Source organism: Pomacea canaliculata, linkage group LG14 (genome assembly GCF_003073045.1).
Source record: "Pomacea canaliculata isolate SZHN2017 linkage group LG14, ASM307304v1, whole genome shotgun sequence".
Taxonomy (NCBI): domain Eukaryota; kingdom Metazoa; phylum Mollusca; class Gastropoda; order Architaenioglossa; family Ampullariidae; genus Pomacea; species Pomacea canaliculata.
In genome coordinates, this window is record NC_037603.1 from 12,056,418 (window position 1) to 12,082,840 (window position 26,423).

General features: G+C 41.5%; 1 protein-coding gene across 5 annotated transcripts; it reads right to left on the reverse strand.

The window, feature by feature from the left end:
* Nucleotides 1-61: 61 nt before the first annotated feature.
* Nucleotides 62-25,233, reverse strand: LOC112555671 (protein FAM124A-like). 5 transcript variants are annotated; one of them, XM_025224140.1, is made up of 4 exons: nucleotides 25,135-25,233; nucleotides 19,345-19,775; nucleotides 8,775-8,818; nucleotides 62-3,252 (listed from the first exon to the last, which is right to left on the reverse strand). In XM_025224140.1, exons 2-4 carry the CDS (start codon nucleotides 19,422-19,424, stop codon nucleotides 1,808-1,810), a joined length of 1,569 nt encoding a protein of 522 aa, XP_025079925.1. In that variant the 5' UTR covers nucleotides 19,425-19,775; nucleotides 25,135-25,233; the 3' UTR covers nucleotides 62-1,807. The 5 variants fall into 5 exon arrangements, with proteins under 5 accessions (XP_025079925.1, XP_025079926.1, XP_025079924.1 ...); XM_025224141.1 differs by lacking the exon at nucleotides 25,135-25,233 and adding an exon at nucleotides 24,238-24,382; XM_025224139.1 differs by lacking the exon at nucleotides 25,135-25,233 and adding an exon at nucleotides 20,125-20,765.
* Between the last annotated feature and the right edge of the window lie 1,190 nt (nucleotides 25,234-26,423).

Sequence of the window (26,423 nt, forward strand, 5' to 3'; positions counted from 1 at the left end):
TAGATGTTTTTCATTGAAAGAAAGTGTGCTAGATGGATTACATAAATGGATAAACATGGTCAGTGAATGAGTTGCACTGTCCTGCAAAGGTGTCAGTGAGCTTTCCCATGAGCCTGATTCAAGGGAGAGAAGCATACAACAGAAACAGAAAGACGAGTTACCTAGAGTAACAGCGACTTCTATCTTTTAAAAAAAGTAACTGGTGAAAAGAATTACAGCTTAAATGTGAGTTAGTTCAGCAAAAAAAAAACTTACTTTATTATTGAATCAAAGTTTTATTGATAAATCTCTGTTTAGTTTTTTGAGGTTAATGTTAATAATCCATATCTTGCCAAGTAATTTTACCAATAGGAACAATAAAATCTTTTTCAAATTGCAGAGCACATACAAAATGTAGAAAAAGCTGTACTTTTACACACAAGTACAAGCACAAACTTTGTCTCATATTTTTTTACACTTATATGAATGAGAAAAATGTCAAAATTGAAAAAAAAAATTCAAAGAAAACAGCAGATCAGCTATAAAAGACATCTGACTGGTTAAGGAGTAAATTTCTTCTTGTGAAATCACACAATCATACATACATCCTTACTTACATACACAGATGCATGATTACATACAATTGAATGCATACATACAACCAAAGACATGTTTACATCCATACATGCTTGATTATCTCTAAAAATACCTGCATGTGTGCATAAATACAAGTACATATGAACATACACTCTTACATATATATACACACACATGCATGCTTACATTCAATTTCATACACCCTTACAGACATACAAATACATCATACTCTAAAATGTCCCTCGAGTGGACTCACAAACACCAATAAAATTATTTTTTCCTGTAACACAAATATTAGTGTCTCAGGTCTGGTCAGAATTTGATACCACAGATACCAGAGAGAAATTCTCACAAACTAGCCTTACAGGTGTCAAAGATTTGGTACAACCGTTGGAAACTTCCTGGAGAAGTACAAGAAATGCTAAATGGTGCTGAAAGGGAGCGTCTGTGGAACAGCTTGAGAGATGTACTCTACAATGACTGTTGGTGGACAACCTACCCCCAGTGTTACCTGCAGAAATTCTGCTGCAGGTAGGTACTCTAGGCAAACACAAGAAAACTGGTTTGTCATGGTGTTCCTGCTTGTCAAGGTGGCAAGGTTTGTTAGTGTTCATGGTTTTCAAGATGTCCAGTTTTTCAGTGTTTCCAGGTTTGTCATATGTCCAGGTTGCACCAAACAGAGACTAGGTAGATCTTTAACTGTTTAACTTCTTCTAAACAAAATCACTTTCAGAAACAAATGAAAGATGATGTTTTCATAAATAACAAGTATGTACAATCTAATCAACCACAGCATCATTTCCTGTCTGCACATTTCCCAGGGTGCACATGAACAAAAGGTGATTTTGAGACTAAACGATGCTGCACATCCTAATTGCTTCAACCAGTCTGGTAATGAGACCTACATTTATTGATTACTAACAAAAAATTAAAAAATAAGATAAGATAAATAAACAAGAAAAAGATAGCAAGACATTAGCATATAACAGACTTGCTTATTTATCGAGAATAAAAAATTTAAGTGACTTTGCTATGAACCCTACTCATTAGCTCCTGTTCGCTATTGAATGTCTAGCCACTGACCCCCACAAAGAGTCCCTCCACCCAAAACTTTAAAAAAAATTGACCTGCATCCTTGTCAACATGGATTCCCTGGATTATTGAATTTTTATATGGAGAAGGAGAAAAAGATCCTGAAATAAGATTAGCCTAATTATCACTCGAGAAGGTTCTAGACGTAGAAACCAATTTGTTCTGTGCGTTTGCTGTTTCTATCGCCAGGCGCTGTCGGGCACGTGTCGAACTTTAAGGTGAACCGCACTTCCGGTGAGGTATCTGGCTTGGCCGCTAGAGGGAGGTAGTGTTCCGTGGCAGGTGATGTCGCAGGTGAGAAGGTGGTGCTGACAGGAGGGGTGGTGTCGTCAAAACAAAACGTCACCCTCCTTCTCCCTCGGTCCGAGGTGTCCCCCTCCCATCGTCGTCGCTTGACGGTTGGCGCCTGTTGTCGACTGCCGGAGCTGCAGGACCCTCCTCGACTCACCCCGGAGTCGTGGCTGTCGAAGCTGACGTCAGAGCTGCACGTGCTGGTGCACGATTCCGACGACGCTCGGTCGCTGAGTGATGACGTGCTGCTCGCGAGGCCGTGATCCGTGACGTCAAGAATGACCTCGTTTCCGTCGTGGTCGGTGGTCAGCCAGCGTGTGTCCGAGACAGGACGACAAACGTTGGGCAACAGCGGGACGAGATGACCCAGGTCGGCAACCTTGAACTGAAGTCTCGACGACTGCATGGGGATCACTCGGGTGAAAGTGCTTCCGGGGTCAAGGCGCTTGAGGGCGAACTGAAGATCGAAGTTGATCTGCGAGTGAACAGTGAACAAGCAGAAGTCCTCTCGGACAAGGTCGGGTCTGAAGCCGAGCAAAAGTTGATAAAAATTAACCATGTCCGCCCAGGTGTCGAAGTTCGTGTTCACCAACACACGCACGTGTTCTTTCCCATAATGCACCTGGCGAACGGCCAGGAAAGGGAGGTCCTCTGAGATGAAGTAATAGTCAAACGCTTGTGAGTTCAGATTTAAACTTTTTCTCGATGTCTGCTCGCAGTGATGGAACTTCCAAGCAGATTGAGACAGATGTTTCCTGGCACTATCCACCCGACCACCCGGTTTTATTTCCTCTTCGTGAAGGAACACCACCACAGACACCGCCGGCAACTCTCTGGCATCGGGATTGGTCAGCTGTCCATTGGAGCGGATCGAGTCCACTCGGTGTCCATCTCGACACCCTAGACAACCCGTTCTAGGGTCAAGGTTCGACAAACTGTTTCTCCTGCAGTTCGTTGATTGTCGAGTTCGATACACACTCAACAGTTCGGACTGTCCCTCCCTGCTTTGTCCGTTTCGCAGAATAGACTTTGGAAAGGTCAATCTGGAACTTACTGGTCCATTCCCATCATGCTCACTCACACGAAAGAGGTGCAAGTCTGGGTCCACCCAGAAGATGAGGGGTTCGTAGAGTTCCAGCAGAGGATGAATCTCGTGGAGGTCGACCATCAGCTCCAGCATCAACCGGGAAGGATCGCGGAGAACCAGAGAGTCGACATCAGAACTGGACAGGATCGAATCCCCCTCGGTCATCTCTACGTCCATCCTCGAGGGCGAGGTGGACAGAGAACTGTCTGAAATAGAACCGAACACACAAGATGTCTGTCAAACATTTTAAAAGCATTCGTCAAACATAATTCTTCCTTTATTATCTTTATTCAAGACTACGGGATGGTGGACATCACTGATATTGCCATAGAGTGTGATTTACACTCGGTAAGGTGAGGGCAGAGGATGGTCAGATGGCAGGACTGCAAACAGGGATGTACCCTGAATAAATGACTTCAAGACAAAGGCACTGACTTACTTTCCTGTCATGAATACTGACACATAATGTGTTTATTTCTCCCTACATATGACATCAGAATTCTTATAAACAAATAAAAGGAGATCAAAAATGGAAGAGAAGGAAGACAAAAGGAGGAACCATCCTTGTCCTAACAGAATCGCTAGCCCCCTGATACTTCGACATTGGAGCTGACTCTTCAACTCTGTCGGATAGAGATAGAGAGAAGAAGGAAAGAAACCGACTTCGAGAAGACCTGATATTCATTGCGATGGACAAATACATCTCGGTGACCGTCAGCACTCGGTGTGTCTGTAAACACAACAGGATATTTCCCGGCGCGCCCTGCAATTTACTCGTCTGGCTGTGGCTTTGTGTGTGTGTTGGTCTGTGTGTTGGTGTGTGTGTGTGTGTGAAGACTTTACAGGTGGATTGTATGGCAGTTTACAACCTGCCTACCCGCCCCTAAGAGCTAAGTACTGTTCATCACTCAGGTTAGTTTATTTTTTAAACTCTTTTTCTGCTAATTGTCAGTCATTTTGACCCATTACCTCTTGATACTTATTTTTCTTCATTCTCTCTCTCTCTCACTCACACACACACTAGCCTCAGTATCAACCTTCATCACGGAATCGTGTTCCCAGCCAAAGGAAGCTGAGGTAATCAATGGCTGAAGTGTAATCTCGTCTCCTATTCCAGTCTTCTTATCAGCGAAACCTGTTTCTCCACCAACTTTTCCCATTTTTACTAGCAATAAAAGAAATACTTTTTGTTCTGTGCTTGAGGGGGCCGACATTGCTGGGTTTCCATTGTTCGATAGTGAAAGGAAACTTTTTGAAACAGTTCACGAGAGAACTTTGTGCAATGTCGAGACAACCTTAGCTGCACAGGACAATAAGGCTAAAAAGTAAATAACAATAAGGCTAAACAACAAACAACAATAAGGCTCAACAGCAGTGGAGGCAAATATCAATGCAATGGCAGCAGCTACATCGAAGACGAGAACAACAATTCAGTAGTTTAGCCGATGTACTAATTTAGGTATTTGACGAAGAGAATAATAAGGAGATGAAGAAACGACCGATGACGATGATCGTAGTATCGTCGTCGAGGAGGATGGGGAGGATGTGGAGGACAAGAGCAGAAGACAATGAAGTCGACTACCGTACTTACAGACGTGTCTGCACCCGGGGTCGCAGCATCGGTAGGACCAGGGGATGAACCCCCGCACCTGCTCACACTCCATCATCACCACCTTGCTATCCTTTCTTCTCCTGACTCGCTTCACTCGACTTGTTTCCCGCTGCACCACTCACCCTCGAAAGCTCCATTCCACCGTGACGCGCTTACATCGCTTGTAGACGACCAGGTGAACATGTATCCCACAGACTCGAACCTTCACAATCAGGCCGTTAGAACGTGTGAAGGAAGGGAAGAAAGAGAGAAGGGGAGGGAGAGAGAGGGACAGGGAGGGGGATGCAATCGTGGCCCGGGCAAGTCAACCACACGCCTTTCTCAACAAGACAATATTTACTGGAAGCCATGGCGGTGGTGCGGTGACATCACACAGGGCGGCGGGCGGTGACGTTTAGCGGGGAGCCACACTCGTTCAACACAGACTTGGGGGGGCGAACCCGGGGCCTGCTGGCTGGTCGGCTGGCAGGACTACAACACGCGATGTTGCCAGCCAGACTCCGATCTGAAAGTCAGGCGTGCGACTACTTGGCTCCACGCACCCTCGCCATCATTACTGTCTTCACATGTTGATGGAGTTGTCTTAAATTCTGAGGTTATTTTGAAGTAATATTTATTTATTCATTTAATACTGTCATTCGACTAACCGATTCTTCATTCCTGAACACCATGACACCGTTAAATAACATGAAGGTCCTGAGTTAGGGTTAGTTATTATTTATTTATTAGAAAACATGTTTGCTGTTGGTAAACTCACTCTCATCAAACAAACATGTTTATCAGATGTAAACGCACACTCATCGGGTGTAAACATGTTTAGCGAAAGGTTTCTATATTTAAACAAAGATTTATCAGTATAAATACAGGCTGATCAGGTATAATCAGGTGTTTATCAAGGATAGGTGGGTGTGTGTGTGTTTGTGTGTGTTTGTGTGTGTTTGTGTGTGTTTGTGTGTGTGTGTTTGTGTGTGAGATCAGAGTCAGAGCACATGCACTGAGCAGCTTACTTGGCATCTTAAAATAATTATTAAAATAAAATAATTATTGCTGGGTATAGAGTACTGAAGATATGAGCACTTCTGAAAAATAATTTCCTTAATGTGTTAAAAGAATCAGTTTCTCATCAGATTCAATAACTTCTCTCTACGGTTTGGAATCGCCTTTAATGCTGATGGGAAAGTAGAGATAATCTGTGAGATTAATTAAAACTACCCGCAGTAGTGTCCCTACCCCACCCCTCGCTTCTTTCAGCAACATCAAAGAGAACAAAAAAAATAAGTCAATTAATTCAATAGCCATTCTACAACAACATGATAAAGTTAGTTTGCATAAATCACCTGTGGTATTACTGTAGAATATTTGCTCGCCTAATTCGGATTGATGCTAGAATAACAATATATATATAATATTTAAACAAGACAAAGTGTCAATAATTAGTTTGTCCAGATAAGATTGTTTATATGCTGAGTGTTGCTCACTACCAACAGCAACACTTGCTACTGTGGTTGACCTGTGGACTGTGGCCAGGTAAAGGTTGTGTTTCGGGGATAAATTTGAACGAGCATCGGGGCTGTCGGGAGCAAACTGCCAGGTGGGCTTACAGGCCAGGCGAGAAGTCAAGCAAAGGATTACCGCAGTCTTAAAGGCAAGTCTGTGACAGGATCATTAGCTAGTGTCCGCCAAAACTGTCTGAGGACCATCGACAGGGCTGGGCACACTGTCCTCCATTAACAAAGACAGTTATCAGACGATCCCAGTCCTTTTGTTCCATGATGGGAAATGTTTGCTTTTAAGTTTGGAAAAATTGCTGTTATTATTTAATTTGTATTTCAAATAATCAGGATTCAATGATTTACTTTCTGTTTGTTTCATTTTCACCTGGAATAATACAGAACAGGTAACTCAGGATTCTCTCGCCCAGTCCTCAGGTGAGAGGAATGAAAGTTCAACCTCTACAATTCCTTTGTTTGTGAACATTTGAAAACCTGAGATGTGCAGATGGAGTATTTGAAGGTCCCTGCTGACGCCACAAAAAACAAAACAAAACAAACAACAGAGCAGCACGAGAACAGCGCGAGAGTAGTCTCACAAACAACAACCCTGCGATTTTCTCAAAACCGTCAACAAAAACAGTCGGGGGCTTCATTGATTGGACGAACCTGTTCTACGTCATCACATTTTTGACCGTTGGTGTCAGATGCTGGGAGATGCGACCTTCGGGTTTTTTTGCACATGCGAGTTGATATTTCAAAAGAAAAAGCGAGGGAAGATGTTGTGTCAAATGATAAAAGACAACATCCCCGCGTGTGCTGGAGCCCGTAAGCTGGGGGCTGATGTTTGGAGGACATTGAATTCCATCGGCATGTGGCAGGCAGGGAATCAAAAACATGAAACCAAATAATATGAGAAAAAGAACCTTGAACTCAGATTGTAGCAATGATGAATGACGATGACGACGATGATGCTGATGATGATGATGATGTAGTTATTTTTGAATGTGAGGATGAAGTTGAAGTGATATGTATGCGTGCGATTGTACTTGTCTGCGATCTTTATATGTAGATGAAATCTTGGTATGTTGAGAGGTGGTCGATGAAGTAGAGAAAGAAATGGAGAGAAAGATAATATTTATGTCCAAAATGGCAGACGACAGACAGCACTGGTAATAATATTGACTGTAGAGATATTTAAAAATAAAAATAGAAAAATCCTCTGCCAGAGTGGTTACCAACTAGTCCTAAAAGAAACAAAGACTAGGACAATATGTCCTGCCAAACCCTCCCCTTGAAGCAAGAAGCTGGCCAAGGGAGGGATCTCAACACAAACTGACCATGCCCAGAAATAAAACCAGGAACATGGCGCGAGGTCGTTGTATCGAAACTGCTGCGAAGGTCGACAAGAAGCCCTTTGAACTTGATCTCTCTGGCACTGGCTTTGTTGGAGACAAGAGACACACAAACCCTTGAGCCTCCACTTGTATCTGCAGGGGTCCAAACCATACAGACTAGATCCCCGAGTGGGAGGGGTCAAGTCCAAGTTTACTGCAAACCTGACAACATGGTCAGGGTCCTGCGATATTTTGGCTCGGAGGTTGTGTTCAGACTTAAAAATAAACTAAGTCCCTCGACAGTCTTTCCTCCATCCATCGCCATGGTTTGTTGTGGGTTGTTTTTCTTTTAATATCTTTTAATGTTTACATTCTTGCCTCCTCAGTCTTTGGTTCCTACTCCAAGGATTTGATAGCTTTACTAGGGGTAAGTTTAAAAATAAAATTAACTTTAGACACTTTCAGTAATGGAACACAAACAATATTCCTTTACTTCCTTTCATTCTCTCCTCATATATTTTGTCCCATTATTTAAGGCTGACAAACTATATAAATGATCATTTCCCTAAGAAAGCAATCGTTAAAAGGTCAAAGGCCAACTGGTCTGTAATCAGTGAGGAAAAGAAGTTAATTCTGAAATGATAACTATTTCAAAATGACTCAAAAAATAAATAAAATCTTGTACTTCCGTCTTGGTCTAAAACAGTTCAGATACCGGGGAAATTCAACTGCCTGTGTATAGAAAGTCTGTTTCTGGCCTGTGTACCTGGACTGGCGGTGTTTGTGTGTGTTTGTGTGTGTGTCCGAGTGCAGGTGACCAACAACAGCTGTTTGATAACAAACCTCAGCGCCAGGAAACAAATTAGTAGAACGTGACCCCATCTGACCTCCCATTGACAGGAAATGGGGAATTGGTTGACTTGTGATGTTTGGATGTTTTTATACCCGAGATCAGCACAAGGAAGGTTCTTTATTCTCGCCACTTGATAAAAATAAACTTTCCTTGAATAGCTTGTGGGTGTGACAATCAGTTTGACAGAGAGTAGAGTAATGAAGCAAGTTCAAAATGTGTGAACATGAGGTATGAACAGAGAGAACATCTGTGATATGATGATACCTGAGTTGTGGGGTGGAGGTAGTGAACAAGAAACTAAATATTAGAAAATAAGACAAGAGAAACTACTGACAAACAAGAAAGATTATCAGGGAAATGAATGACAAGAAACAATAAAACTTTTCACACACTCACATACACAATATTTACATACATGATACACTAACAAACTTACTATCAGTGGAGGTGCATGAAGTTGAAAAACTGCTTCGTCTTGACCTGAAAAAATAAAAGATAAGACTGCGATCACTGATGTGTGACAAATATCATAAAAATGACAGGTAGCTCTACCAGTTAGTTAGCTATACATAACCGTCAATATCGGGTTTTATGTTATGTTTAAAATTGTTCATTTTGTATGTATAATTGTATCTATATATGTAGTGTTAAAATTTGCTGTACGTTTGGTTTAATGATGTAATTTATGGTTTACTTGTAGTTTAAATGTAGGCTTGTACCTGTGTGTTAACAGTTAACATATGACCCTTCAGATGAACTTTTAGCTGTTGTTTCACGTGACATTTTCTGTCTTTTATATATAAAATGTTGAGTGAGAGTATAAAGATGCAAACCTAGCTTCGACTGGGATACTCCTGTATATAAGCTTTCTAAACTTTCTGTTCATCATGTTTAGGCGTATGATTTCTTTCACTCTCTCATTCACACCCCCCCCCCTCTCTCTCTCTCTCACAGACACACACACACGCACGCACAACTCGACCTTCACCCAGCTACACGCCGACTCGTCCCATGGCGGCCCTGAGAAATTTGCTTTCAGATTTCGATGTCAGCACCAAAAGTTTTTTCATTTTAAAAATGGTTGTGACAAAGGTTGACACTTCCGACAACACTGTGTATCCCGTTTGAAGTGCTGTCCACACGGGCAATGCTGGCACAGATGTGAGAAAAAATTGTTTTCAAAGGTCAGAGAATAAGGCGGCGATGTTTGTGGGCGGATAACTCTTGATGTGGGGATACAGCGCGCGCTAGCATAGTGTGTGTGTGTGAACGTGTGTGTGAACTTATGTGTTTGTGTGTGTTTGTGTGTGTGTGTGTGTATTAAAACATGGTTTCTTTGTCCTCCTTGTGTTAAGGCCAAGCACCTGGGTAAAAATTGTCGAAAATTTTAAGATTTAGCCATTTTGAGATTATGGCATATTGTGAAAGTTCAAAGTCTGTTCTATTCACTCACCGAGTGGATTTTCATAAAACAATCTAGAAATATGTCTATTTTGTCAATAAAAATAACTACTTCTATCCTATTTACTTTTCCCGAGCGCAGAATTAGCGAGAATAGAGAATGTTTGGGACATAGCAACACACTCGACCACGTGCGAAACATCGTCACATCGTATATCGGTCGAAAGGTCACTGAATGAACTTTCAAACAAAGGCTGGTTCAAGGCCCATAGAAGGCCCCACGCTATGATACGAGCTCTTTCTAGACGACACAAAGGGTCGGAAATTTCCTTATATGGATGCATGCGTAACATACTTAGCATATAAGCCAATCAGAATTCACTAACGCCGACCTCGACGTGGTCATAGGTCACACGAACACTCTTCGGCAGTGTTCGGGTATCCCACAAGGCAACTGTCATGGCCTCCGGATGTAAACAAGGTCGAGAGTAACTCAAAGCTAATGCTGGAGTATTTTCTTTCTGGGACATTAACGTTAATATTAAATGTTCATTGTGCCTGTCAGACGCTCATTTCTTCTCACAATACCACGTGCGAAAGAATAAAAACCACGTGGACATTCTTAGACCGTCGTAGCAGCTAAAAAAAAGTAACTTAGTGAACCGAATTCGGCTGTCGAAAACACCATCAGTCATGTGGTAAGCGAGCTGAAAATAAAGCGAAGTTTTAATTTCTGCTGCAAATCTCGGTAGTAATCAGGACTAGATGTGAACATTTACACATTTGAGTCAACTTTAAATGCTAGTTATTTATGTACTTTGTCAGGAATGTAAGGAAACAGAGCTTACATCATTTGCACAGATAACAAAGGTTGGGTGGGGGTTGGATTGTCTTTCTCCGACCAAATGTCACAAACAGAATGTGTGAAGACAATTATGAATAACATTCCTAAAAAATAGAATGAAAACTGCTATCTAGTCAAGTTTGAAGCCATTCAGTGTCTAGAGAGCACATCATTGTCAGCCCCCTAAAAGGCCAGACAGCTGGTGCTTTTCCCATAAATTTTTGACAGAAAAAAAGAACCACCTAGCCACAAAAATCAAACATCTTTAATCCATGTGACTACAGATGTAATTCATAAAATAATCCTAGCATACAGAGGAACAGAACATGAGCAGCTGCTCAAATTCTGGTACACTAAATGATGTATCTCTAGATTTCATGAACAGGTTCTTCTTCTTATTCCTATTCGCCCCCCAGTGGAGCATATAGGGCCGCAAGAATAGGTTATACTCTGCTACAAGCTTTTGAAATAATTTCTTTAATGAAAGAATTATATTTTGATGTTCATCTCATCACTCTGCAACTGAAGGCAAAGAAAGATGAGAGTGTTTCCTACTAATGCTGCTACTTCAGTAGATGCTTACAGAAATTGAAAGCAATATGTGAGACAGCATCACTAAATGTTAGATAGCAAAGGACTATAAATGGCATAAAACCATGAAGCTAGTGGACACTGAACTTCTATATAACTAACTAAACCTATAACTGTGTTGCTCAATGTTTGCAAACACCAATGTTTTTATTACTGTGTACTTCTCTGAAGCCTGGTCAGCATTTGGGTACACAACACAACCATGTTGACTTTACTAAAAGTGAACAAAATAATTAATTTTATTAGTAATGTTAAAGTTATGTGTAGTAACACATTGAAAGATGGTTATAGTTTTTATTCAACAGGTAAATTACATGAAAGGCTTAGATAAAACAAAGTTACTAAGCTTGAACTTTCTGTTCTCGCTTTTTCCGTTCCTTGTTTATGTTACAGTTTGTTTACTTATAAACCCTATAACTTTATATTAACATGTGCTACAGGCTTAAAATTTGGTTGAAGGTTTCTTTATACATATCTAAACATATCCATGAGAGCTTTTAAAAAAACTAATTAGTGGTTTAGTAGTTACTAAGCTTTTGGTTTGTTTTCCCTTGCCTTTTCAGTTTCTTGTTTTGGTAAGCTTGGTTAGTTCAAAAGCTTGTAAATTAATATTGACATGTGATATAGTCATGAAATTCGGTTGAGAGTTTCTTTATATACATGTCAACATTTAAATGAGGGCGCTTTAAAAAAATATTGAGTAGTTTAGTAGTTACTAAACTTTCAGTTTTTCTTTCCTCGTTTTCTCAGTTTCTTGTTTTGGGTACAGACTGTTTACTTCAAAAGGACAAAACTTTTTATCGACAAGAGATATAGTCGTGCAATTTGGTTGAGTAATTCTTCATACATATATAAACATTTCTATGAACGATTTTTAAAGAAATATTTAGTAGTTTGGTAGTTATACTGTTTTTAATCAAAATTTCTTAAAATTTAACACAGTGTTTTACAACAAAAATTCATAAAAAAAAACCTAAGCCGATTTTGCAAAATCTCTTTTCATAGAAATGTAGATCTGTCTTTTAAGTAACTATTTCAATAAAAAGTTCGAGTCTACTCACAAAATTGACGAAGTTTTGTATTTTTTAAAATGTTTGTTTGGACGCCATTTTGGTTTGTTTCCATGGCAACCGAGGGTGTGACAAGTGCAGTAAAACTATTTTTTGAACCTTCAGTCAAGGGCTAAATAGCTGATACAACAAAATCCGCGCTATCGCGTGAAACGTAAAAGTTTTTTTTTTGGCAGGTGCCTAGCCTTAACGTATAGCGGGATCTTCCTGAGGAAAACGAACAAAGGAAGAAGAGAGAATGGAAGATAAAAGGATGAAAGATTAAAAAGGGAAGTAATCTGAAAGAGCATGATCCACTGCAGCTGTCTTTTCTTTCTCACGGTACACAGACTCATATTCAGACACATAAACCTTCATCCCTGTGCCCCCTAACCCCCAAAAAAGTCCAACATTAACTGTTGACTCAATCAGCAGAAAGCATCATCACAATGTTTACTATTGTCTCTTTACATCTTCTGTCTGCTGATTATAGGCAAATGTTTATTACACACTTAGTCCACCAGTTGTCCTCACTGACCAGTCCTGTCTGGAAGTTCAAGTGTCAATCATCTCTAATAAGGAAACAATATCAAATCGATACACTGAGACTAATGATTCAGATTGCTCTAACTCACTGACAAAAATTTAAGAAAATAAATTATTTTTTTTACTGAGGTTACTTAAATTATTTTTGTATTTACTTACTAAACAGACTTACTCGTGATTAAAAATATCAACTAGTGTAAAGCTGTACAAAAATGATGACATGTTAAAACCTATTCATATTTGTGAGAAAGAAATCTTTTGACAATTTTGTCAAAATTCCATTAATTATTATAAGATTTAAAATGTTACTGTCTTTCACATGTGATGTGAAGAAATCCATGACAATTTTTTAAATGGAAAAACCAGTTTTACCAGGTAGTAAATGAACATGAAGCCATACTGTATTGTAGTTTTAGAAAATGGGATAGAATTTAAAGTGTTTGCTCAGCAATGAAGAAATGAGAACAAGAAAATTTTCAGATTTTCAAACAAAAAATATATATAAACTATAACAATATAATCTATAATGAAATAGCCTGACATCAGACTCTCGTTCTCGTAGTACGTCTACTGTCAGCCAGGTGAGGCCAGGTGGGGCCAGGTAGTGCCGATGGGGCAAGGTGGGGTCAGGTGGGGTCAGGTGGGGTCAGCTGTTCACGGCCCCTGTTGTCGTGTGTCAACGTTGTGGTGGCGTCAGACAACGTGGTCCCAGAAACATTCAGTCGTTTGCCTACGTGACGGGCACGGAACCCAGGTGATCTGGCGAGCTCTGTATATAAGTAAACTGCTGGTCACCAAAAACCATCCCTTGTATTCTTCTAGACTGGCTCCTGGCATCTGAGTGAGGTGATAAGTTCACTGCGGTCATGTACTTTCTTTCTTTCTGTTCTGCCTCCCTTCCTTCCTTCTGCCGTTCTTTATTTTCCCTCAGTCTTTTCCTCTTTCGCAATGTCTTTTTTCACTCGTTGACTAAAACAATAAAAGTTTGCAGTGAGTGTGTGTGCGGATGAAGCATGGCTGTGGAGGCCTGATCACAAGGCTGGTTGTCGAGCCTGTCATGGTTGGAATCCTTTCCCGCCACACGGTGTTTGACATCAGCCTGTCCCGTGCTTGCACGTGCACACCGGCCAACACCAAGATGTCCTGAATTTCATAACTTCGCTGATAAATGCCAGACCTCACGTGGACGGGATGTGACAGGACTCGTCGCACGCGCACCCTGCTTCTGTCCATCATCCCGTCCCCATGGACACCTGTCACAGCCTCGTTGTGATCCAGCAGCATCCCTCCTGTCCTGTCGCTAAGTCTGTCTGATATTCTCTGGACAGCTTCCCAAGAAAACATCATGATCAACAAAAGTCAGAGGTACTTTAATATCCAGCGATGTAGGCTAGTCTGGCTCTACCACGTGACATGACATGACAGGTGAATGCACGCACTTCAGGTGAGTGAGTGAAAGAAGAATCAGAGAGACAGACAGACAGACTACACAGGCGCGTGAATGAGTTAATGGATGTAATCAGATTCCAGAATCATTTTTTCTTCTTCAGTTCTCTCATCTAATCTCACAGCCGATTAAACATCGCCGCGAGGAATCTTTCCTCGTCATAATCGTCGTCAAGGATGGTGGTTGTCTCCCTGTCGCTGATGGAGTGATATCGTCTTATCGCCATCGCTCCTCTCAAACACCTTCAGCTCTAGAAAATTCCTTTCGACAAACTTTCTTTATCGCTTTTGCAACAAGAGAGAACCCCCGGCTATGTCCTGTAAAATTGTCAAAGCTGTTGTGACTACAAAGCATGCTGGTATTAACCTCTGTACCTCCGAGGTATGTGGGTGGCACACACCGGTGGGTGCAGTCAAACAACAACATCCACAACTGACAAACATGGTGTCGCTTGTTGAAGTCTCAGTTTAACAACAACAGCTGCTACACTCCGGGGTCTCGACCCAACACTTATCGACCTTCTTAAAATATTTTCTTAAAAATCTTGTCGCTGTTTCATTGTTTGTCAACAAACCAAACAGGAGCCGACAACAAAACACTTGAATACTAGCAAGCATTCAAACAAATAATTGTAAAGACAAGAAGGGAAGCACTTGAAGACTGAAAGAAAATGGAAGGAAGTGGCTTTTCTATTATTCGTCAATAACACATTAATTTATGTTTTTAGTAAGATTCTAAGAATCGGGTGTTCGTGAGATTTATCATCCTCAAAATTTTTGTGTTCAAGAATACATCAATAATATTTAATCGTGTCAGTCATTTCATGTGGATGTGAAAGGATGGACTGGCATCCCTACATCCTCGAGACGAGTATAGTCTTATAACTACACTTCAACAAACGAATTGAGTTCCATCCTTTCATTGTACTTCCCTGCTCCCCCACCTTTATTTAATTTTAGTCCGTCTCTCTTTCTCTCTCTTTCTCTCTCTCCCTCCCTCTCTCTCCCTCACAAACACACTTCACATTCATCTCAACACACATACCAACACACGGACACACACAGGCGCGGACTCGACAGTAGGACTGAGAAAGATGTACATTTATGGGATATACATGATATACATCAAGATTACATACCAACACAGGAAAGGGAGGAACCAAATGCCACGACAGTCTCGTCAAAGATCGTTGATACGCTGCCTCGCATCCTAATGATGACCTTTCACCTACCACGTCTTGTCCACAATCTTCAATAGAAAGAAGTTTGGTTCATCTGATCTCACCTCGCCGCAAGGTGTTGATCAGCGACAACCTTATTACCTGGGGATGGACTGAGTATTGTACATCCTCCCTTTTCCTTGCTGACCCCACGCCCCCACCGTGCACTTGCCCTACTTTGCGTGACCCAGAAACGAGTATTAGTCATCACTGTGCACTGCCACGTGCTGACTCTTCATCCTCATCCTCATCATCATCCTTATCAAACAAACATGCGGGCAATCTTTCCTACCCCCTCCATCCACCTTCATTCACACCAGTCATGAATTCATCCACATCCCATCTAACATCTCGTCAAAGAATGATCCTCTGAGAAAAGTTTCCTCAACACGTGGCTTTAAGAAATACTTTAGGTAAGACGCCAGGGGGGACAACTTCAAAGAAATGAGGATAACTGTCAAGCAAGCTATCTCTCCCAAAAGGCTAAGCTTCAAGGAAGAGGAAATAACTCAGATAAGTCGTTCGATGATGGCCCCGACAAGCAATGTGATCACAAGACAGGTTCGCTGGTCTTTTTTCACGTTTAACCTCTGACCCGGAAGAACGTGTGACGAGAAAATCGGACACAACACTAGAAGGGATGAGGAAAAACTTCTCACACATTCTAACCTTTTAAGAGACAAACAAACACCCTTTGATGTTCCAGCGATCAGGACAGACAAGACTCTCGCATATTTATAATGGGAACAGATCACCGCGAGTTGTCTCTCCTGGCTTTAATTGGAAAACATGGAGAGAGGTTTCCCGAGTTGTCTTCCCGCCCCCTGGGTCAACACCGGGGCACGGAGTGAAGTTGTTCCGGAGAGACACTGGTCTGGACAACCTCTCAGTCTGGACAGACCTATCGTACAATGAGACTCCAAGAATGTTTAAGTCCTTCTTCTCTCACTCTGTTTTTCTATTTTTCTTCCAGTTTCTCTCTCCATATCAAAATAAGTTCTTGCCGCAGAACATTGCTTTTCCCATGACACTCATAAAGCCCATCATCCTAGAGATAACAGGCGCATTCTGAACATCATCCGCTTTTCTCATCAATGGCCTTTGCGTCGTAAATCCGCCGAATCCCGTACTCATCACGTAGTGTCAGGCCCTGAACTTAGAAGTTCAAAGCAAGAAAGCTGAAGCATGGGACCTAAGTATATGTAAGCATCAGCCCCTAGAACTTTCTGTGCCAGTCCTGTCAACCCAGACCTGCCTGCACTCAGCCACCTTTCGCGAGACAAAGAAAATTATGGCTGAGCTTCTAAGGACGAATAGATAACAGGCACAAGATTCCGGGGGGACAGGGGTACGGGGTAGAATAAAGTAAGAATGGAAGACCCCGGTGGTCCTACTGTGTAACATTCCTTACATGCCGAGACAAAACAGCGAGTTTACTTCAGAAAGAAATTTCGCTTTTCTTTTTCATTCTTCCAACATTAAGCCCTTCGTTCATTTATTCCTTATACCTACATACATTAAAGTGTTGTGAATAAATAAACATCAAAACGTGACTACTTTAACAGTTAATGTGGTTACATTCGTGAAAAGAAAGAAAGAAAAGACTTCACTCAGGCTAGAATCACTTTCTTTCTCTCTCTCTCTCTCCCTTTTTCTGCACGGTGCAGTTTGCTCATGTTAAACATACATAGGCATTGAAACCAAACTTCAACGCTTCAGAGAAAACAGTTTACATTTGAAAAAAACTTCAATCGATGGCAGCCAACCAGGTCAAACGTTGACGTAATCAAAGGTCAGTGAGTGCACGCGCCATTGACCAGGTATACAGCACGTTGCACACCTGGACAAGCGTCAGTTCAGTGAAGCTAAAGTCATTTAGCGGCAACTTTAGTGGTCCACAGGCTACAGATGTTACACACATTCTTGTCATAAGTAAAGGTGTACCTCAAGGCTGCTTAACGCCTAAAGAAATATTTTCTGACAGTCAAAAGCTTTGTCAAGATTGTCAAAAGGCTTTTCTCTGAGAAGACATGACATCTGTGACAACACAGAGAGACTGGCAGACAGACAAATGCTGAGAGTGTTTGTCCTCGGTGACCTAACCATGTGCACATTGTAAATACAGAGAAGCACAGACATTCCTGCATTTAAAAAAAATTAGTCCACTTCTTTTAAAAAAAGCTACTAGATGATATATCAACAGATGAATGAATTATTATGGTGAAATGTCTCTAAAAATTGTACAAACAAAAGAAGCAAACACCATAGTGGGTCGTCTTTATAAAATGTTTTGAAATATTAATTCTAGGCATGATAAATTATTGTTAACTTATAAAATGGTTTGGCTTACACTTTCTAAAATATTTAAGTTTTTTTCTTTCTAAGACAAGCCTTTGTGTCATTTTTTTTTAAAAAAGATGAAGACATTAATGAGTCACTTTGTATTATTTTTGTTGTGATCTGTCATCGAAGTTAGATATTTCTAAAGTATCACTTTTTATCTGACACGAATCTCAAAAAACGCAGAGAATTTACAGGTACATTTACAAAAATAATATTGGAAGCACAAAAAGAAGAACAAAAAGATTGTCGTGACTGATAAATAGACTATCACACCTCTTGTCCTCTCTTGCAGCTACTCAAGTCTTTGTTTTGTTCGTGAAAACCGTCCAGCACCTTGATAAACCCTGATAAACCATCTCTTCTGAACAAGCGAGGCATCATGTGCTCCTTTAACGCCCTTTGAACTCTTTTAATGACACTTGACACAACTATCGAGGGTTTTATAGAATTGGCGGGATTTTTAATCTATTTGTCGGTTGTTTTACCTCTCTCAGTGTTTGTGTACTCGCACACTCGTTCGTACGTGTGGGTCACGCTGTAAGAATACTTTGAAGTGGTTGGTGAGGTCTATAGAACCATCTCTAAGACCAAAATTCGATGCCATTGCCAGATTGCCCATGACAGCCTGATATCAGCATGCTGGACCATAAAACACTTGTCATCTGACTGAGTTGAAGAGGCTGAAGGTCGTTAAATATGTGGACATTCGTCGAGAGATGACATAATTGCCGGGGAAAGAAGTTGGAGATGTCAAGGTTTTGCAAAGGCCACAGATCCCAAGCGGGTCAAAGTTCGCGGTTATCTCACGCTGCTTGAGTAGTAGTTTGAGTCAACGAGTCCATCGTGAGACACTTGTCCAGGCTGCATGAGATGAGCTCGTTGAAGTGTCATCATTCTCTACTCACAGATACTCGGCACCTCACGAGGGCATACACAGCGGATTACAACTAATCTCCAGATAAACCCTTGGGGTTTTTTACCCCTCGACAGTCACTTTAAAGGTCTAGTTCAGTTCAGATATAAAAGTTGCACTTGATAAAATATTTTAGGTCCCAAAATTTGAATACAGATGTCTGTTCACACCCACAGACATGCACAGAGGTCAGAAGTATATACGGACGTGCTTACTTTGTGGAAAGTACAAGCAATGAAAGAGCTTGTCCATATGTTAATTAGGCAAGTCCGTGTACACTTGTGACGTCACATGTATAAAAAAAAATTGCACCCGTCTAAACCTTAAAGCTAGTTGGGGTTTTTTTTGTTGTTGTTTTTTTTTGTTTGTTTGTTTTGTTGTTGTTGTTTTGTTTGTTTGTTTTTTTGTTTTTGTTTTTTTGTTGTTGGGGTTTTTTTTTTGTCTTTGCAATTTTGAAAGTTTCTCATCTGTCGAGTACGCATAGATAACCTTATATACCATCCTATTCAGTGTCAGTAACTTAAGTAAATATCTTAGTATTTTAACAATGCTCGCTTTTTTTCTTATATGTGGCAACCTTTTGCGCGTGCGTCCCCAGTTTTTCATCTGATATCATCTTAAAGTGTACACATTATTCAAAAAAAAGTTCTTACCTGTAATCCCACACCGGATACTGCCGAGGGTCGCAAGGAGCCCCGTCCTGCAGGTAGGCACGCCGAAGAAACGTCTCCATCTTTTGGTTTACGTCACAGGTGAGTAGGACAGTGCCCCTTGACCCCACCACGTGGTTGTCAGGACATGAGACTCGTGAGTTGTTGTGACATTTGAGATTTAGTTGTCAGGACATGAGACTGGCGACACAGTTGCCCCTCATCTCCTAAACAGCAAGCTAATCCAAGATGACAGTTAGCAGGTTGTTCACCTGTCAGGTGCAAACTGTCAATGCCAGGTGTGTAGAATCCAGACGATGTTTGCTCCTGTCGTTAACACTCATGTCCTGTCCTTGGTCTCACAAAGTAGTCTGGTCATCGGGTAGTTGTTCCCCAGCAAGAATTTAAAGTCTACACGTGAAAGTCTGGCTGGTCTGAAACACCGCAAAAATAAAGTTGTGTTCGTGTGAATGTTATACCAAGTCCATTATACAGGTGAGAATTTATTGCAAACTCTCCAGTCCTTTTTTTATATCTCAAACCACGTACGTGAAACTCTAACTTTAAAAAAATCTGGGAGCCAATTAAGATGATTAAGAAATGAGTAAAGAAATGAGTCTGACAGGTAAATGTGAGAACTTAGAAAACTTGTTCAACCAACTATCGTTATTTCTCGCGATATTTCAAACTTGGTATTTCTCATAAACATCCAGAACCTGTCGATGTCAGAAGACAGTAGTCGAGCAATGGCCAGGTGTCAAGCAGTCAACAACAACCACTCACCGTATAATTTACAGACGATGCGTCACGTGACAGCCTATACAAGCCAGTTCACCTGCAACTTTCACTTAACGAACCTCCACTGGGTGCTGGTGCCAAGTGTAGGTATGTCCGGACACGAGCTTGACATTAATTAACACCAGACATTTGATTCCCTGTAGGAACTCGACAGGAATTTCGTCTTTTTTGTCACACAACCAGAATGTTCACATCAGGCCTCGTCACAAATATAAATAAACAAATCCTGACCAAGAGCTGGACGGTCTTTATTCTGGTTTTCTAGACTAGTCCTTGTGATATTCGTAGACAAGACTGTTCTCCCTGTCACAGCTACACCTCACCTGTACACAAACACCATGATCATATTTCAGTTTTTATTTCGATGGTGAGTTGACTGTCTGACTGTGACCGTGGCTACGCTTCCTCACACCTGAACAGGTAGGAGTACGACCCACCCCGCTTGTCTACCCGACCAACAGCAGGCGGCAGGAGACTGTCGGGTGGTCTGGTGTCCCGCTTTGTTGGCACCTCGCCCAAGAACACTCCAGGTAGAAAGCAGAAACACCGGGTGTGACACGATTACCTGATACAAGCTGATCACTTTACAACACTACCAGGGTACGTGGGGCACCGGCATTCACTTGACTGCTTTCTTTTTATCCCTTCCTTCCTTCTTTCTCTCCACTACTTTCCACTCACACAGCAACTTCCCCCAGTCAGTAGGTCCATCATACTTAATGTGTATTTTATGAAAATAAGTGATAAAAGCCAGACAGGTAGACAGGAGACAAGGGTCTGTGACAAGGTTAAATCTGTTCATCCTGTGTGCCAGTCAAGAACATTCCTCCCGCCATTCCCTACAACTTCCAGAGTGTCCAATATTTGATGATGTTGCCACATGTTTATGTGACTAGCAAATAAAGAACTACATAGTCGTATGTTTGACACTGGATCCGACTAAAGGCTACAATAGAATGGATGATGATGAAGGGATGGAGGGATGGATGAATGATGAGGATAAGAACTTTAAAAATAATTCCCAGTTCAATAAATTTGAGAGGATGTTCATCAAGCATTAATTCCTCTTACTTTATAAATCCGTTTCCAGTAGAATCATTGATATCACAGGGTGTGGACAAAACACTAGGGTCCAGATGATTAGAGACTGGGGAGTAGGGATCTCTTTCGTCTAACGAGGAGCTTGACAGTAACAACTAATGTTACAATTAATCCAAACCCCGCAAAAAAACACATTCACAGAAGCCTTAAAGTCCTCGTACCCGTGTCATTCGAAGGACAGGCTGAAAATAAAACTTTGTAGACGTGTTGACATGTGAAACCCTAGAATAGCTGGTGTTACAAAACAAAAACAAAAGTCAGTGGGAGAGAGCAAGGGAAGAGAGGACGACTACAATATTCAAGCGTTGACTCGCGAGAACTTGATGACCCCTTGTTCCACCCGAGCAGCTCACCCTCCTACTACATAGACCTCTACAATAGCTCTACTAATCTGAACATTCTTGGAGGGAGAGGGTGGTTCTACTACTTCCCGTTCATTGCACTTGGTCACACATACGACTTGTGGGGGTGGGGCGGTCTCCCCTAGAAATGTTTGTACCCTCCATGTGAAGTTCAAGGAATGAACGGGTGGCACAACCCCTTGTGGGAAGATTTAACACTAGGAGGTCATTCACAGCAAGAGACCGACCACAATCTCTCCCAGTCAACAAAACTGTGTTCGCAAAGTCAGAGACTGCAAACACTAGTGAGGGGCCGGACATAATTCAATCCCTGCTCACACACACTTATCCACGGGACAATAAGTAAGAGGAGAAAACTAAGAATATACACATTTAATTTTTTTAATGACAGAAGTAGAGATTTGCCATCTGTTGCCACTCTCACTCCTGGCCTAGAGACTGAAGTCTGTCGGATAATTGTACTCCAACAGGTCCTGGCTCACACACGGAGTCTTGACTCACCCCCTTGACTCACCACCTCGATCACAACAGCAACTCAATCTTGACCGACAATGACCCTCCCTTGTCACTACCTCGGACATTGTCCTCATGCGCCATGACTTCTTTCTTCAGTGTGTGTTCTTCAAAGTTTCTCTACCTTTTCTGGCTATCGGTTGAAATTATGATAAGTAGTGAGTAGGACTCACATTTCAACACACAGTGAACATCGACAAGGACTTAAGCATGTCGTCACAAAGTACATTATTTATTTTTTGTTTGAATATTGGTTTGTTTTATTGTTTCGCACAGTTTAACCCTTCCTACCACTCTCTTCCCCCTCTCCTTCCCCAGCAAAAATTCCTATTCTTCTCTCACACGAAGGCCTTGGTGGGTCCTCTTTCCCCTCTTCCCCTACAAACCACTATTTCCTCCGATCTCTGTCTCTCAGTCACGGAAAGTGTCTTAGGATCTGGATACCTTGTCAAGAATCTGTCGGTAGGGAATTAACAAACCAACAGGTTGCTCACCTGTTTACCTGTCCCGATGTCCGCTCCAGAATCTCCTGCTTGCACCGTAAATCTTTTAGAGAGACACTGTGAAGACATGTAACACCTGAGCCTACCTCAGCTTGTATTGAGATTGCCTCCCCTCCCTGAAAGTTGTCTTACCTGCACCTACTATCAAACAAGATCCACCTTTTCTGTTGGAAGCGGAATCCCCCTTGTCAGCGAGTGTGGGAGCCAGAAAGGGAGGGCGCTTCGTGATTCTCGACAGGGCTCGACATTTGGCACGTGGTTCCCTCCATTTCCACACGTTAGCCGTGTGTGGTCTCGGCTTTCTCTTCTTTGACAGACTAGGCCCCTCCCGTTGCCTCCCTGTTGGTCAGTTCTTGCTCCTGCTTGCCTTTGCTTGATCACGTGTTGCTGCCAGGTCAAATAATGGCGATCTCTCATCGTCAGCATTCTAGCATGCACTCTTCTCAATAATATTTGCGGTTTGTATGTGGAATTTCTTAGTTATTCCTGAGGTTTGCACCGTTACACTCGCTGGTCTGAAGCTGCAGTTGCAGGTGGATGATTACCAGACGACATGTCAACAGATATGCTTCGATGGCTGCATCTGTCTGCAACTCTTTGATAACTGAAAAATCCCTGATGTAACCTTGTCACGATGTATGAATGCTCATTCAAACACAAACACTTGTCTGCCACAAGCGAATACTTTATAAATAAACAAACTTTATCATTCTCCTCTCTCGCATAAGCAGACAAGCCAAAACAAATTCTCTCTGGTTTTAGCCTGGGATTAATCACCTGGCTGTGTTTGATGTCTGATCGCCAAGATCCAAAAGGAACAAAAGCAAGAGCGCGTGGCCTTACCTGTCGGTGCTGATTCCTTTGAACTCAGCGGAATGGCACTAATCAGGTAGAACAGAGGGTAGTGGGCATTGACTTGTGTGTCGCTAATCAACTGCCATTAATGAACTGTATGATAAGTTTATTAAAAGTTTTAATCACAGCCCCGAGTGAGCTCAGACTCAGTGAAAAAAAAACGTTTGAACACTTTTACCACGAACTTGTATTACTGGACTGCTGGCAGACGATTTTTTTCCAGTTAACTACTAAAACGAGGCAGGTGTGTACAAAAGCTTCCGGTTTAGTCACATTCTTTGTTTACGCTCGCCGAGACTATCAGCGGAAGAACTTTGCAAGAGGCTAAGCGTTGGTCTTGGCAGACAGACAACAATCCACATATACTCATCCATGGTCTTATTAATATCTTAATATCTTAAGGTGAAAGGTCACGAGAAGTCTCCAGCCATCGTAAAGCGAATTTAGACTAAAGCAAAGCCAGGGGATGAAAGAGTTGAGCAAAGCCAATGAGGAGCCATAACAGTGATGAAATCTTTAATCAAACACCTTGGGGTGTGTTCTGTCGGACCCTGGTGTGATCAAAGAGGGACGATAATCCCTGTATACACAGGACAGTATGGGGGCAACGTAGGTATTGTAAGCATTCATAAGCATTCCTTGTTTTAAATATTTATAACTGGCCGTTTTATTTCCTTTTTATAAGTAAATAATCTTTTATCACACTCACACACTTACTCACACACCCTCTCTCTCCCTCACACACAGACAGTAGATTGACATACCGTACATTCATCTGACGACAAAAATCTGACCAAAGGACCTGATGGCAACTCGATCTCCAACAGCTGTTCACTTCAGGAGCCAAAGCCTTTAGTCCCGTGTTTCTAAAGCATGTTTGTGTCGGCAATAAAACTGCCTCGTGTAGCCTTTTAACCTGTCTGTACCTGTCTGATCAAACTATACAATCGCTGGCGACAGGTGACTGAGGAAAGAAAGCCTCAGGTGGGTCTTCTTGCAAACGACTGAAGAAAGACCTGGAGAGAGTCGTATTGATGTCATTGACACACAGGTAAATACTCGGTTTGCCTACTGTGTCTCAGGACTAGACTAAAATGGACAGTACAGTCGGCGCGTGCATTATTTACATACGCGTGCAAGTGGGCCACATTGGCGAACCCGCCAATCACCTGAGTGACCGACTAACCTAGAGAATCGCTAGCTAGATTTGAGTGGAAGGGAAACCAACAGCCATCAAAATATAAACAACGAAAAGTACAATCAGGTTTGTGGGATAGAAACAATAGTTCTAGTTCACGGTAATAATTAACTAACTGAAATTTTATGGATTTTTTTTTTAAGAAGAATGGAGGCACGAGTTTCTTCTAATTAAATTACACAATGTAGTGATATGAATCTCTTTGAATCAGAGCGAAAAAAGAATGAATGAAAATGTGATAAAAGTTTTCAGCTCACTAAAAAAGGGAAAGTCACTACTATCAACATCAAACTACTACTGTTACTATTATAATAACAATATAGCATAAGAGAAGTGTTTAATAAAAGGGAACTAGATAAGAATGAAAAACGGCTGGAACGGAAGGATAAAAGACAGAAAAAAAAAAGGAAAGAAAAAGTGCAAGAAGACAGAAGGAATGATTGAATAAATGACCTTCGCTTACCTTTGCGAGAGGATTTAACAGCACGTGAATTCTCCCTCTCGACAGAAACCCATTTGGCGCGAGTTGTACTCAGGTGTTAAGACTGTCAGTCGTTCAGACTGGTTACACCTGCAGGTCACTTCCACACCACACCTTTATAAAGTCGCACTTACAAAGTCAAGTCTTGTCTCATCAAGATTGTAGCAACAGAGTTTACCTACAGAATCTCCAGGTTACATGTCAGTGTGTTGTGCTGTGTACAAACTTTCCAAGAAAAGTACAAATATTTTTATTTTAAATATTTTACGTACTTTCCTAGCAAAAGGAGGTTGCAGCACGTGCTGGATACAATACAAGACAAGATGGTGTGTTTGTGACTGTTCTATGTCTGACAGTTTCTGTCTCTCAATTCAGATGTCAAAGGACAACATAAATTATGTTGGACTGGGTGGAAGAGTCGTCAATGCTGCGTTAATAGCGCGCGACACCTGCAACACACCTGTCCGCGCGCGTGCCTCGCGCTGTGACGAGACTTTGAACTGCGCGTCACATCATCACGTGACCGATAGGCTTGAGTTCTTCTGTGTTCGCACACGTGCGTTTGTCTGTGTGTGTGTGTGTGAGGGACACACACGTGTTCATAGGTGAGATTAAGTAGGCACCTTGACATTCTGCATTCTTACCTGGAGAATGTTCACCTGCATAAAGAGTAAAATAAGTTCACCACCAACACCTGTTCGTTTTCTTTTAAATACTTTCGCAATTAAAGGAAACGAAGCAGTATCCGACTCCAAGTTAGTGCATGACAGTCTAATGATGAAAACGTGTATATATGACATCAATATTGCATATACAGTGGTCAAGTAAAGATTATATAAGAATGTTAAGTCCAGAAATCGAGGCTCAATAATTTGAAGGAGAAGATCTTTTTTAAAGATATTAACATTACAAAAATAAAAAATAAATAAATAGAGACAAAATTAGTGTAAATAAATTAAAGTTTATTTTGACATATATTAGATATATTTTAAAATATTTTAGTAATAATTTTAATAATAACATTTTTATGTCACATTTCATCAGATTTACAACAGCCTGTTGTTAGTAAACAAGCCTGTAATTGCTAACTTCTTATAACAATGGGGTGTTTTGTGTTCATCAATCAACGGATCTCGATTCCCCCCCCCCCCCTTGCCTTCCTGATCACGTGATCACTTACCAACTCTGTATTTTATTTATTTAATGAACAACATAGAGTCTCTAGAAGTCTACCATTCAACGCCACCCCTCTGACGACGGCTGACTTGACC

What these genes read in the sequence shown, in the direction of transcription:
- LOC112555671 (XM_025224140.1), bottom strand. Translation starts at nt 19,424, where the DNA reads ATGGAGACGTTTCTTCGGCGTGCCTACCTGCAGGACGGGGCTCCTTGC. An exon ending in TATCCGGTGTGGGATTACAG is followed by an intron (nt 8,819 to 19,344) that starts GTAAGAACTTTT and finishes TTATTTTTTCAG; the next exon opens with GTCAAGACGAAGCAGTTTTT. An exon ending in TTCATGCACCTCCACTGATA is followed by an intron (nt 3,253 to 8,774) that starts GTAAGTTTGTTA and finishes GTTCTATTTCAG; the next exon opens with ACAGTTCTCTGTCCACCTCG.